Source organism: Suncus etruscus, chromosome X (assembly GCF_024139225.1).
Source record: "Suncus etruscus isolate mSunEtr1 chromosome X, mSunEtr1.pri.cur, whole genome shotgun sequence".
NCBI lineage: Eukaryota > Metazoa > Chordata > Mammalia > Eulipotyphla > Soricidae > Suncus > Suncus etruscus.
In genome coordinates, this window is record NC_064868.1 from 96484714 (window position 1) to 96499865 (window position 15152).

Here is a 15152-nt window from a genome sequence, read left to right on the forward strand (position 1 = left end):
TGGGAGAGTATGGATAAAGGGAAGAGGGCATCAAGGAGGGCTAGAGGGAAACTATTGCCATTTGTGATTGGAAATGTGCAATGATGAAGTTTGTTGTATATTGTATGACTGTAACTCAATCATCATGTGGAAAAATGATTTTATGAATAACCTTGTAATCACTGTGTTTAAATAAAAATTAAAAAATATACAATATTTCAACATCATAATATACTTCAGAAATGAGACATATCCCGGGGGGCCAGATGGATACTACAGTGGTTAAGGTGCTGATCTTGCCTCTAGCTAACTCCAATTCAATCCCTACTACCTTATATGGTTCACTGAGCACCCTTAGAGATAAATTCTGTGCAATGAATTAGGAGTAACTCTCTGGATACTTTCAAGAGTGGCTAAATTCTCTCCTCTCCTCCAATATGATATATTTCCAGATTATCAATATTGACTAAAATAACAAGTTTTTAAAAGGCAGAGGAGTTAATTCCAAGTGCTGAACCGCATACCTGAGATGAAGAGGCACCAAGTATCTCTACCACCATATGCCCTGTCCCCTCCACCAGTTCTGGTGGGCCCTGATCATAACCACTTGTATGATCCTGGTAGTTCCCCCATTAACAGATATAAGTAGGATCACATCAATGGACTGAACCATAGAGTCCACATAGCTAGGCCAAGGGATAGAATGACCCCAGAGCCCTAAACTTGAAAATAATGAATATGAAGAGTTTTTAGGACGGAAAGAATAGTCCAGAAAGTAAGGTACTTACTTTCTTTTTGCAGCTGCAGCTACAAATCTAGTTCAGATTCCTATTCTAGATACGGTGCTCTAAGTATTTCCCTGCAAGTCCATGAGCACAAAGGTAGGGCTAGTCTATAAACACTACTTGGTGTGTTCCCTCCACCCAAAAGTGACTTTTAAGAGATGAATAATAAAATCCACAGGAATATAAATTTCCCAATAAATGCTTATATGTTTTTTTTTTTTACCGCACCCAGCTATACTCAGGGTTCTGTGCTTAAGGATCACTCCTGGCGGGTCTTGGGGGTACTATATGTGTTGTAAGGAATTAAACCCTAGTTAGATTATACACAAGGAAAGCACCATACCATTGTTACTATCTCTATGAACCTCTCATGTGCTATCTTTATTATACTTAATATGATTCTTTTTCTTTTGAGGGGTAGAATTTGATGCCATACCCAGTGATGCTCATGGATTTCTCCTAACTCTAATTTCACAGATCACTCCTGTCAGTAATGGGGAACCATATGTGATTCTGGGATGGAACCAAGTAATTTACTCCTGTACTAGCTCTCTTCCCCCAATAGTACTTTTAGAATAAATGTAAGTAATTTATTTTCAAATTGAACCGGATGATGGAAAGTCTTCATGTTATCACCATTACTAATTCAATAATACAAACTACTTTCCTCTGTTTAAAGTGAGCAGTGAAAAAGAAACACTTTTAAGGAACTGTTGTGGAGGCCACACAGGGCAGACTGAGGTGCATGCAGTACTGAGGAATAAACTCAGAACTTGATATAAGCAAGGTATGTACTCTACCATGGAAGATGTAAGTCACATTTCTAGCTCCCCCTCACAGAAACCCCACTATTTTAATAAATTTTGAAATTTTAAAACTAATTTCTTCCCATTAAATAATTTTTATAAACCAGCAATTTTTATTGTTAGAAAAAAATCAAACTTACTTGCAGGTTAAGATGCGCACTACATCATTTGGCTTATACAGTTCAATACACACAGCACAACTATCTCCATCAGGGCCAATTTCCTAAAAGGAAATATAATTTGTTAATCTCAAAAATATTGTAAAATATAGAAGAAAATGAAAATACACATGAATTTAAATTACTTTAGGAGCATTATAAATGACTACAGGCTAATAAGCTATTTAAAATCAAATAAATTTAATTGACATGCTTTTCTTTAGGTTAAATTTAAGTAGTTGATAGGAACTAAAAATTGGGCAGAGATTGGAAAAGGGTATATTATTTCAGTAATACGTTGAATAGTGTGAGGACATTATATAAAATATGGCAACTATTGATAATACAGTCATATTTTAAAATTTTACAAGAAAATTATTTATACTGATGGTAATAGAATAAAATAATAGGGGAACAGCACAAGGAGAAGCATTTAGCCCTGATTAATGCGTCTTTACTCATTTTAGAATTCACAGAATTCCAATTTTACAAGTTCTATAGTTAGCTTTTCCCATTAAAATGTTTAATGTGAGGCAACCCAAAAAGATTGGCAGTGGAGCATGATGACTGCCCTGTCCTCATGAGCAACAGCAAGATGATCATGTCCTTCCACCCAGAGGCGAAACAGTGAGAGTGGCAGCACAGTGTGGTGACCCTGCCCTGCCCACACAAGCAGCAGTGATTGTCCCATGTACCTTCAGGGACCCAGTATATTGGCAGAACATAAAGCATTTGATAAGGACCAGCACCCATTCATGATAAAAAAAAACTCTTAACAAGATGGGAATTGGAGCTAGAGAGATAGCATGGAGGTAAGGCATTAGCCTTGCATGCAGAAGGACAGTGTTTTGAGTCCCGCCATCACATATGGTTCCCTGAGCCTGTCAGGAGCGATTTCTGAGCATAGAGCCAGGAGTAACCCCTGAGCACTGCCTGGTGTGACAGAAAAGATGGGAATTGAAGGAACTTTCCTCAATATTATTAAAGTCATTTATCACAAAATCATTACAAACATACTCAATTTGGTAAAACTAAATGCATTTCCTCTAAGATCTAGAATAAGGCAAGGTTGTCCCACTTACAACTTCCATTGAATATAGTACAGGAATGCTTGTCATAACAAGCATAACAAGAAAAATACAACAATATATAACAAGAAAAATACAACAATGTCATCCAAATAGGAAAGAAAGAAGTGAAACTATCGCTATTTGCAGATGACATGATACTGTATCTAGAAAATACTAAAGACTTCACAAAAAGCTTTTAGAAACAATAGATTTGCATAGTAAAGTTTTAGGCTACAAACTTAATATGCAAAATTCCATGGATTTTCTATATGCAAATAATTAAAAAGGAAAAATTAATAAAATATAATCCCATTCACAATTTTGCCTCATAAAATAAAGTAAGTTGGATTCAATTTAACTAAAGAGGTGAAATACCTATATAAAGAAACCTACAAAATACTGTTTCCATAAATAAAAGAGGACAAGAAAAAATGGAAATATATGCCCTGCATATGGATTGGGAGGATTAATATCATTACAATGTCAATACATACCAAAGAATCGTACAGATTTAATGCAATCCTATAAGGAAAATAAACCCATGAACCCTACCACAACATGTAGTAAAAACCACACTACAAGCGTGGCAATGGGGAAACAACACAGGACAACAGCATGCATAGACAAAGAAGATGGCAACTCTGATGACCTGAAAAGAACCAACCACCTAATTAGCCCCTCAGGTAAGAAGTTTAGAGTAGAAATATGGAGGGTGGTCAGAGAACTCAAAGAAAGCATATATCGAGTTTAACAGACCACTAAAATAAAAATCAGAAATCTTCAAACTGAAATAACAGGACTAAAAATATCGGTAGATGAAATATAACCTCAATGTAAAGCCTCTTTAACAGAATACCAGAACCAATGAGCTGGAAGATGAGCTGCAGAAGAATTTCATACAGCAGAAGAGATTGGAAAAGAACCTTAGCAAATGATCAGACAATGGAAAAAATCCTCAAAAATTGTGAACAGATGAAAATAGAAGTCTTTTATAAACTCAATAGAAACAACATAAGAATCATTGAAGTCTCAGAGACCCAGGAAGATAATCCTCAGGAAGAATCAAGTCAAGGACAAATTACAGAGAAACTCAGAAAGCTAAAGACAGCATGCAACTGAATCCTGCATGCTCGAAGAATACTTGTTTAAAGAGATCTGAAGAAAAGCACCACAAGATACATCTTAGCCACAATGATGAACCCCACAGATAGAGATTGAATACTGAAAGTTGCAAGATCAAAAAGGGAAATTACATTCAAAGGAGCATGCTTAAGATTTACAGCAGACCTGTCACAAGAAAATTCAGGGCCAGAAGGCAGTGGTGGGATTTAGTGACAAAACTCAATGAAATGAATGCTTCACCTAGAATACTGCACCCAGTCAGACTCACTTTCAGGTTTGAAGGAAGTATACATAGTTTCACTGATAAACAGAAGCTCAGAAACTTTACCAACTCAAAACCAGCCTTAATAGATAAATGGAAAGGTCTATTTTAAGACAAGACAGGCCTAAATACACACCAAACTTCTACACAAAGATGTCTCTAAATCCCATGTCAATGAGCTCTCTCAATGTCAATGGACCAAATGCACCAGTTAAGAGACAGAGTGGCAAAATGGATCAAAATCTGAAGCCAACATTCTGCTGCCTACAAGAAACACATCTGAATAGTCACAACAAACACAGACTCAAAATCAAAGTTTCGAGCACACATCAGGAAGGAAGAGGGGGCTTATATAAATAGCTTAATTATACAGCTTATAAATTAGAAAACTATCAATAAAATGAACCCAAAATAAGTAGGCAGAAGGAAATAAAAAAAGTTTAGAGCATAAATTAATGAAGTGGAAACTCAAAAAACAATCCAAAGGACCAAAGAAAGCAAAAGTTGGTTCTTTGAAAAAATAAGCATAAATCATAAAAATGTGAATGAATGAGGGAAGTAGAAAGCCTGTCTGGAGTACGGATGGGGGTGGGTGGGAAGGAGGGAGATTTGGGACATTGGTGATGGGAATGTTGCACTGGTGAAGGGGGTTGTTCTTTACATGACTGAAACCCAACTACAATCATATTAGTTATTAAGGTATTTAAAGATATTAATTTAAAGAAAGAAAACCAAGGCTGAAATTAAAGATGGCCCAATGTCATGAATACAATAGAAATATAATGTTTCTTAATGTTTTTCAAAAAAAAAGAAAGAAAAATAAACAAGATGATAAAACACTAGCAAAACTCATAAAGAAATGGAAAGAGAAAAACTTAAAATGGATTACAAATGAAAAGGGGAACATTGCACTGATGAAGGGGGGTGTTCTTTACATGACTGAAACCCAACTACAATGATATTCGTAATCAAGGTGTTTAAATAAAGATATTAATTAAAAAAAGAAAAGGGGAAAATTACTATAGATAATACAGAGATCCAAAGGGTAACCAGAGACTACTTTGAGCAACTCTATGCCACAAAACGTGAGATCCTGGAAGAAATTGGGAAAAATAAAGAAAAGAAAAAGAAAAGATATTATTATAATAATGACAAGAGACAATAGAGATGAGGGCCAGAAAGACTGGCTCAGGATATGAAGCTCACCACAAAGAGTGGTGAACGCACTTATAGAAATGACTACACTAAGAACTACCAAGATAATGTTGATGAGTGAGAGAAGTAGAATGCCTGTCTTGAATACAGAGGGTTGGGGAAGAGGAAGAGTTGGTGGTAGAATTTGCACTGGTGAAGGGGGGTGTTTTATCTATGACTGAGGCCCAATTACAAACATGTTTTTAATCATGGTGCTTCAATAAAGATAAAAATAATACTTGGGTACATAGCTATACTTAGATGTTTTCTTGTTGATTTGAAATTCAAACTTAACTAGAAATCCCGTGATTTATCTGGTACTTCTACATTAAGTTACTATTATAAATTATTACTGAATTTTTAATTCAATTATCTATTCTTTAACCACAGAAAAACTATGAAAGAAAAAGGGTCCCAAGTTTGGTGAAACTTTGTGGAGGAAGTTGCATAAAGTGACAACTACCACTTCATAGGGAGGATGATAAGCATCATGCATGTGCTTTCAGCTCACAAAAACTTCCAGTTAGTTCTGTGACACACTACTATTTCTATTTTATAGTTGCTAAAACTGATGTTTAGAGAAGGTATTGACAAATTACTTTGGACATTCAACTTGACACAAAGTAATAAAAGCAAAGACACTCTCACCAATTCCACCTGCTGTCCTGAGCTGATTCCAAATTGCCAATGCCCTAGTATACAGATCATATTTTTTAGAAATATCTGCTAAAGACTGTAAAATGACGTCCAGCTATTAACCCAAAACAAAGGTGTTCCCCCAATTTCCTCTTTCCTTCTCACCTAGTCCTTTAATTTATAAAAGTCTACCTGGATCTTACTCCACACTCCCCACCTGATTGAAATTTGTACTGAGAATAAAGAAAAGGCAGTATGGCTTTGGCACTCAGAGAGAGGCCACGAGGCAAAAAACAAACTGACAAAGGAAAAGAAATTTGTCATAGATATCCATACAGGAATTGGATTTAATTCTGTACAGTGCTTTGGTAATTATTGCTATTTTAATAATGTTAATACTCCCAATCCATGAACAAGAGGTGTATTTCCATTTTATTGTGTCCTTTTTTATTTTTTGAAGCACAGTTCTGCAGTTTCCTTTCTTTTACTTCTTTAGTTAAGCTAGTTCCAATGTATTTGATTCTCTGAGGCACAATTGTTAAAATGATTTTTAAAAGCTCTGTTCTCTTTCATTATTTGTATATATAAAAGCCATGGATTTTTGTATATAATTTTGTAGCCTAGCATTTTACTATACAAATCTATTATTTCTGGCCCAGAGTAATTTTCCTTGCAAGCAGCTGACCTGGGATTGACCCAGGTTCAATCCCCAGCATCTCATATGGTTCCCCAAACCTGGCAGGTACAATTTCTGGGTACAGAGTCAGTATTAAGCTCTGAGCATCAATGGCTGAGGCCCACCCCCCAAACCCAAATCTATAGTTTCTAGAATCTTTATTGTAAAGTCCTTATGATTTTCTAAATATAGTATTGTGTCATGTGAAAACAGTGAGCCATTGACTTCTTCCTTTCCTATCTGGATGCTCTGGATATCTTATTCTTGCCTAAGTGCTATCGCAAATATTTACAATGTTGTACTGAATAGACATGTTTTGTGCAGATGTTAGAGGAAAACTTACATTTTTCCTCATTGAGTATAATGTTTGCCCTGGGCTTTTGGTAAATGGCTCTGACTATACTGAAAAAGTCCCTTCAGTTCAAATCTTGTTGAAAGATTTTTTTTTTATCATGAATGGGTACTGGGTCTTGTCAACTGATTTATCTTCATTTATTGCTATGATCATATAAATAATTTTATATTCTTTTATATAAATGTATATTGATTGATTTGCATATGTTAAACCATCCTGCATCTCAGCAATGAATCCTACATGGTCATGGTTTATGAACTTGATAAGTTGTTGGATTCCATTTGCTTATATTTTGTTGAGTCCCTCTGCATCTGTGTTTATCTGTAATTCTCTTTTTTGTGGTGTCTCTGACTGATTTTGGTATCAGGGTGATGTTATTTTCTTAGAAACTGGGAGTGTTTCTTTTTCTTCGATTTCCTGGAGGAGCCTGATAAGAATTGGTAGAAGGTTCTCTTGAAAAGTTTGAAAAAATTTACTAGTGAATCCATCTAGACCTGGGCTTCAGTTTTTAGAAAGCCATTTGATTCCAATTTAAATTTCTTATTAGGATTATTAAATTACTCTCACTTTCTTCCTTTGTGGATCTTGCTAATTGTTTATTGATCTCATTGTCTCAAAAAAACATCTCTTACACTGGTATTTTGCACTTTTTTATTTCCAGAATTTCTGTTCTAAGTTCAATCATTTTCTTCCACCTATCTTTTTTGGGGGGGAGTCATTTTGTTGGTCATTTTCCATTTTATTAAACTGTGCATTGAATTACTTATATAGGTTCTTCCTTCCTTACAAATGCTTGAAAAGCTAGAAGTTTTCCTCTTAATAAGACTTTGTTGTGTCTCACAAATTATGATAATTGATGTCTTCATTCTTATTTATTTCCAGGTATCTTTTAATTTCTCCTTTGATTTCCTCTTTGATCTACTGGATTTTTAGTTGTGAGCTTTTTAATTTCCAGGTATTAAAGATAATTCTCAGCTTCTGTTTGTAATTCGTTTCTATTTTCAGTGCATTTAGTTTGAAAATACAATTGATATAGTTTCTATTTTCTTCATTTTATGTAGGTATTTTTTTGGTCCAGCATGTGGTATATCTTGGAGAATTCCCTTATACATTGGAGAAGAAAGTATATTCACCATTTCTAAAAATGAATGGCACTGTATATACCTACAAAGTCATCCTTTTATGCAAAATCAGCATATCCTTGTTGACATAGAGCTAGGTGATCTATCAAGAGGTTCTAGTAAAATAGTCTTGCTTGAGATAAAGCTCAGGTCAAAACCAGGGCACAGGAATTGTATAGCTTGTCATGTTTACCCCCAAATACATCAACAATATAATATGGCATCATTCCTTTTTGCATAGGCACACTAAAATGAGGGAAATCTTAAGTATAGAAACAAGTTCTTATCTACTAGGGATAAGAACTCATAAATTTCATAATATAGGGGTGCCTTCCAGCCTGAACATATATTCAACTTAGACCCCATGTGATCAAACATCTACTGTCCAACACTGAACCCCAGATCCCAACCTTAGAACTGGCACAGTTCCCTGCAGCAGCACCAGGAATAAACTCTCACTAATACAGCTCTGGTACCAACTTGTCCAGGGTAGATTCATAGGATGCCTTGTCGATGAGGAAACAGCAACAACTTAAGCTAAGTTCAGGTTGCTGTACCTCATCACCTAATGGTGAGATGATATAAAAGACACTCGGTCCTCTGAATGGTGCAAAAACCAAAATAACTAAATACAGAAGTCTGAGTACAACTATGAATGAGCAGAACTTCTAGAACCATAAAGAAAGACTCTATCCTAGACTCCAATTACAAAGAAATGGCTTTGACAACCACTACTAAGCAGAACTTTTCCTGGCACCAAAGAAAGACTTTGGGATTCAATAATAAACAGGTTCAGAGCCTACAGTTGGGCTCATTACAGTATGCTTCAACGGTGGAGACATAATGTGTCTCTTAGGCCATGATAATTTCCTTTCTAATTTCCCCAATACTTCATATGCCTATGCAAACAAACAGAAAAACCCAAAATCATGATACCACCCCCTTTTCTTAAAAATTCATATTTATAGTTTTTAGATGGGCTCCTGCCCACTTTTTTAATCATAACTATAGAATATGAAGTATCTTGTGCTGCCTCATATTTCTATATCTTCCTACAATTTGAGAAAGAAGTGGCTGGTACCAGGGGCAAAGCAGTCTCATGAGCATTGAGTGGAAATAAAAATATAATCATACTTTTGTATCCTAGTCACTATTACCTTTGAAGTGCAGAAGTTTCTGAATTTAATGTAGTCTTATTTGTTCATATATGCTTCTACGTGCTTGGCCAGTGGTGTTTCATCCTCAAAGAGGTCTTTGACTGCAATGTCATAAATTGTTCTACCTATGTTTTCCTCTATGTACCCTATGGTTCCAGAGTAATATCAAGGTCTTTAATCCATTTTGATTTGACCTTTGTGTATGGTGTTAAGGAGAGATCTGAGTTTCTTGTTTTGCCTATAGTTGTCTAGTTTTCCCAGCACCACTTGTTGAAGGGGCCTTCCTTGCTCCACTTTGTATTCCTTGTTCTTTTAGCAAAAATTAATTGTTTTTATACCAGTAGTTTTATCTTTGGATGTTCAAGTCTATTCCATTGACCTAAGGGTCTGAATTTATTCAAATATCATGCTGTTTTTATAACTACACCTTTATAGTACAGTTTAAAGTTGGGTAAAGTGATTATTCCCATTATTTTTGCCAATAATTGTTTTAGCTATTCACAGTCATTTATTTAACTGTATGAATTTTGATAGTGTTTGATCCCTTCTTTGAAAAATGGCATGGGAATTATTATAGGGATTGCATTAAATCTGTACAATGCTTTATGTGTAATGGTACTTGAATGATGTTAATCCTCGCAATCCATGAGCAGTGTACATGTCTCCAAATCTGTGTGCCATTTTTTATTTACTGAAGCAGTATTTTGTAATTTTCTCTATATAGCATTTTCACATCTTTACTTATCTTTACAGCGAAGGTAGTCTGCAAAATTTCTATTCTCTTGATCTTATGGAGGTATGTTTTATGTGCCAGCATGTAGTCTATCCTGGAGAATGTCCCATGTACATTGGAGAAGAATGTGTATCCAGGTTTCTGGGGATGGAGTGTCCTATATATATCCACTAGGCCTCTTTCTTCCATTTCTCTCCTCAGGTCTAGTATATTCTTGTTGGGTTTCAGTCTGGTTGACCTATCCAGTGTTGACAAAGCCTTGTTAAGGTCCCCCACAATTATTGTGTTGTTGTTATTATTTTTCAGATTTGTCAACAGTTGTATTAAATATTTTGCTGGCCCCTCATTCGGTGCATATATGTTTAGGAGAGTGAATTCTTCCTGCTCTACGTACCCCTTGATTCATATAAAGTGTCCATCTTTGTCCCTTACAACCTTCCTGAGTATAAAGTTTGCATTATCTGATATTAGTATGGCCACTCCAGCTTTTTTATGGGTGTTGTTTGCTTGGATAATTTTTCTCCAGCCTTTTATTTTGAGTCTATGTTTGTTCTGACTATTCAGGTGCGTTTCTTGTAGGCAGCAGAAGGTTGGATTGAGTTTTTTGATCCATTTAGCCACTCTGTGTCTCTTAACTGGTGCAATTAGTCCATTGACGTTGAGAGAAAGAATTGTCCTGGGATTTAACGCCATCTTTATTTCGAAATTTGGTGTGTCTTTTGGGTAGTCTTGTCTTAGATTAGGTCTTTCAGTTTTTCTCTTAAGACTGGTTTTGTGTCTGTGAAGTTTCTGAGCTGTTTTTTGTCTGTGAAACCATGTATTCTTCCTTCAAACCGGAAAGTGAGTTTTGCTGGGTATAGTATTCTGGGTGAAGCATTCATTTCATTCAGTCTTGTCACAATATCCCACCACTGCTTTCTGGCATTGAGTGTTTCTGGTGACAGGTCTGCTGTAAATCTCAGGGAAGCTTGCTTGAACGTGATTTCCCCTTTTGATCTTGCTGTTTTCAGAATTCTGTCTCTATCTGTGGGATTTGTCATTGTGACTAGGATGTGTCTTGGGGTGGTTTTTCTGGGGTCTCTTTTGGTTGGTACTCTTCGGGCATGCAGGATTTGATCACATATATTCTTTAGCTCTGGAAGTTTCTCTTTAATGATGTTCTTGACCATTGATTCTTCCTGGAAATTTTCTTCCTGGGTCTCTGGGACTCCAATGATTCTTAGGTTGTTTCTGTTGATCTTATCATAGACTTCTATTTTCATCTGTTCCCATTCTTTGACTAATTTTTCCATTGTCTGCTCATTTGCTTTAAGTTTTTTGTCCAATCTCTCCTGCTGTATGGAATTGTTATGTATCTTATCTTCCACAGCACCAAGTCTATTCTCAGCTTCTGATACCCTGTCCCAGAGCTTATCCATTTTGTCATTCACTTCGTTTACTGACTTTTTCAGTCCTGTTAGTTGACATGTTATTTCAGTTTGGAGTTTTGTGATTTCTGTCTTCATATTTTCTTGGTTCTTATTAGTGTTCTGTTCAACTCGATCCATGGTTTCTTGGTGGTCTTTGAGCATCTTCCATATTGTTAGTCTAAAGTCCTTATCTGAGAGGTTGATTAGTTGGTTGGTCATTATCTGGTCCTCAGAATTGTCATCTTCATTCTCTATGTCTGATGCTGGCCTGCGTTGCTTTCCCATTGTCACACTTGTATTGTGGGTTTTTCTACATGTTGTGGTGGTATTCATTGTCTATATGATGCAGGCAGCACACTCCTCTGGCTCCTCCCTTTCTGGATGGGCTGACTTGCCTCTAAGGGAGGGGAGTCCTCCGTGGATGAAGCCTCACACTGGGTCAAATCTTAGGCCCGAGCATGCAACAGAGAAGACAGTCCGGAGAGAAATGTTTGCTTCTGTGATATAGCACCGTTCTTAGTGTAATTTTTCCTTCTTGTTGCAATGGAGTTCTTTCCTTAGAAAGAGTGCCCGGCCGCGTAGCGAAGCGGAGCGGCTGTGGTCCGCTGGAGCCTTTTTTTGTCCCACTCGCAAGAGTTTCACGCAAGAGGACAGTAGACAGACATATACAGGTCACACTCACAGTTTTTCACAGTTGGGCCCCACTGGGCCGGTGTACTTTCGTGGATTTTCCTCGCCTGGTGTCACACACAGGGAGCCGGCTTTTGCAAAGTCTTGCCGGTTTTCATGCTCTGTAGTCCCTCCCTGAAAATGGCCTCTGGGCGAGCGAGTTTTCTGGAGCCTCTTTTTGCCCCACTCGCAAGAGTTTCACGCAAGAGGACAGTAGACAGACATATACAGGTCACACTCACAGTTTTTCACAGTTGGGCCCCACAGGGCCGGTGTACTTTCGTGGATTTTCCCCACCTGGTGTCACACACAGGGAGCCCTATCCACAATATCTTATATATTTTTATGGCCCCTCATTGGGTGCATATATGTTTAGAATTGTGATTTCTTCCCTTGATTAGTAAGAAATTTTCATCTATATCTCATATAACCTTTTTAAGACTAAAGTTTTTGTCATTTATATTAGTATGACAACCCTAGCCTTTTTTAAGGAAGTTGTTTGCATGAATGATTGTTCTATAGTCTTTGATTTTCAATCTGTTTGATCTGACTATTCAGGTATTTTTCTTGCAGGCAGCAAAATGTTGGATTCAATTTTTTGATCCATTTTGCCACTCTGTGTCTCTTAACTGATGCATTTAGTCCATTGATATTGAGATAGATGATGGTCATGGGATTAAGTATCATTTTCTTGTAGGAGTTTGGTGTGCTTGTTGGATCTGCCTTACCTTAAAGTAGACCCTTTAATTCTTTTAAGGTTGATTTTGAGTATGTAAATTTTCTGAGCTGTTGTTTATCCATAAATCTGTGTATCTTTTCTTCAGACCTGAACTTAAGTCTGGCTGTGTGATGTATTCTTGGTGAAATATTCATTTTATTGAGTTGTCACTATATCCCACCATTGTCTTCAGGTCTTGAGAGCTCTTTGTCATAAATCTACTGTAATCTTAAGGATGATTCTCTGTATGTATTTTCCTTTTATCTTGCTGCCTTCTGTATTCTATTCCTATTTGTATTATTCATCATTGGGACTATGATGTGATTTGGGGTGTTTTTCTTTGGATTTCTTTTAACTGGCACTTTTCAGGCATGCATGATTTCATCACATGCACTCTTTAGCTCTGGGAGATTTTCTGCAATGAGTCCTTGATTGTTGATTTTTCATGGGGCTTTTTTTTTCCCTGGGCCTCTGGGACCCCAATGACTCTTATATTGTTTCTAGTGAATTTATCCCAGACTTCTATATTTAACTCTTCACATTCTGTGAAGATGTTTTACATCGTCTGTTCACTTATTTTAAGGTTCTTTTAAAGCCTCCTCTGTTGTATGTATTTGTTACGCAGCTAATCTTCCATCTTAGTTATTTGTCCTCAGTAGCTGTTACTCTGCAGGTAAGGCCTTCCAGTGAGTTTTTTGTTTCAACTACCTTTTTTAGCTCTGTTATTTCAGTTTGAATTTTTTTTAATTTTGCTTTCCTATCTTCTTTATTATTGGTTGGGGTTCATATAGCTCATTCTATGATTTCTCTGAGTTCTTTGAACATCCTCCATATTTATTCTTGAAAGTCTTTATCTGAAAGCTATATAAGTGGTTAATACTAGTTGGGTCATCATAGCTACCATATTCATTCTCTAAGCATAGGGGAAATATGCATTGTTTCTCCATTGTCACACTTGCAGTGAGGTGTTTTCTATATGCCATGCTGGTGTTCATTGACTAGGAGAAGTGTGTGGTCATGGAAAAATTGGAGTGGCTGCACTCCTCTGGCTCTGTCCCTCTGGGCAGGTTGGTGCTCAATTGGCTGGTGCAGTATCCCAGGCAGCAGTGGGAGGCTGAGGTATTTCTCCAGTTCTCTACCTCTGAGTGAGACAATGTTCACTTGGCTGGGTGAAGCATTTTTTAGCTTTATTTTTGTTTTTTGATCCACACATGGTGAAACTCAGGGTTACTACTATCTCTGCACTCATAAGTCACTCCTGTCAGGCTCAGGGAACCATATGGAATGCCAAGGTTCAAAGCCAGGTTGACCATTTGTAAGGCTAATGCTCTATCTATGTTGGCCATGTGCAAGGCTAATGCTCGACCCACTTTGGTATTGATCCAACCCTGGGTGAAATATTTTCGTTAAGGGATAATTTCATTGACATTATTTCATTATATTCCACTACTGCTTTCAGGCCTAGAATGTTGCTTGTGATAAATTTGCTGGTAATCTTAACAATACTTATTTGTATGAAATTTCTCTGACTGATTTTGATTTCATTATTATATCTTTATGCTTTTTATTATTCTGATTAAGATATGCCCTGGGGTGTTTTTATTTGGGTCTACTTTAGATGGCGCACTTTGGGCATCCAGGATGTGGTTACATGCACTCCATCACTGGGAACTACTCATGAATGGTGTCTTTTTTGATTCTTAATAGGAGTTTTATTTCTGACTGCCTCAGATTCTTTAGCTGTTTCTGTTGAATTCTACCAAAGTTCTATTTTAATCTGTTTGCTAGTTTTGAGGATTTTTCTATATTCCATTTAATTATTTCAAGACTCTTTTCCAACTTCTGCTGTTGGATGGAAGTGTTATGCAGTTCATCTTCCAGCACACTCATCCTGTTCTCAGCAGCTGTTTCTGTGCTAAAGAGGCCTTCCTCTGTAGATGAAGAGTTTTTAGAGTTTTTCATTTCACCTAAAACGATTTTAGTTCTGTCCTTGATGATTGACATTTTCTCATTTCTAATCTCATATCCTCGTGAGTCTTATTGGCTGTCCATTCCATGGTTTGAGTTTTATTAACATCTTCAAAATTCATTTTATATAGGTTGTTTATATTAATTCAGTATTCAGGTCATCTCCTTGTTCTACTGCATCCCTTTCCCTCAGGATGCACCAACTTAGGGTGAAAACATCTTTTCTGTGTCAAAGAAGACCCTGATGCTGGTGTCTGTCTGTGTCCATTTATTAGGAATATGTGGCTGAGCAGCTCCTAGTTGGGGTAGCTGGGCTGTTCCTGCCTAAACTCAT

At 36.7% G+C, this 15152-nt stretch overlaps 2 protein-coding genes across 3 annotated transcripts in view; one reads left to right on the forward strand and one right to left on the reverse strand.

The window, feature by feature from the left end:
- VAMP7 (vesicle associated membrane protein 7) overlaps window positions 1-15152 on the forward strand; it is a 1102798-nt gene that overhangs the window by 625161 nt on the left and 462485 nt on the right. The gene's annotated exons all lie outside the window — the stretch shown is intronic.
- The window catches only part of RNF128 (ring finger protein 128), a 197720-nt gene that overhangs the window by 18653 nt on the left and 163915 nt on the right, over window positions 1-15152 (reverse strand). For both annotated transcript variants that reach the window (XM_049766677.1, XM_049766676.1), the window contains exon 4: window positions 1711-1793. In XM_049766677.1, the coding sequence (XP_049622634.1) occupies window positions 1711-1793 (83 nt within the window). The remainder of the gene's footprint in view (window positions 1-1710; window positions 1794-15152) is intronic.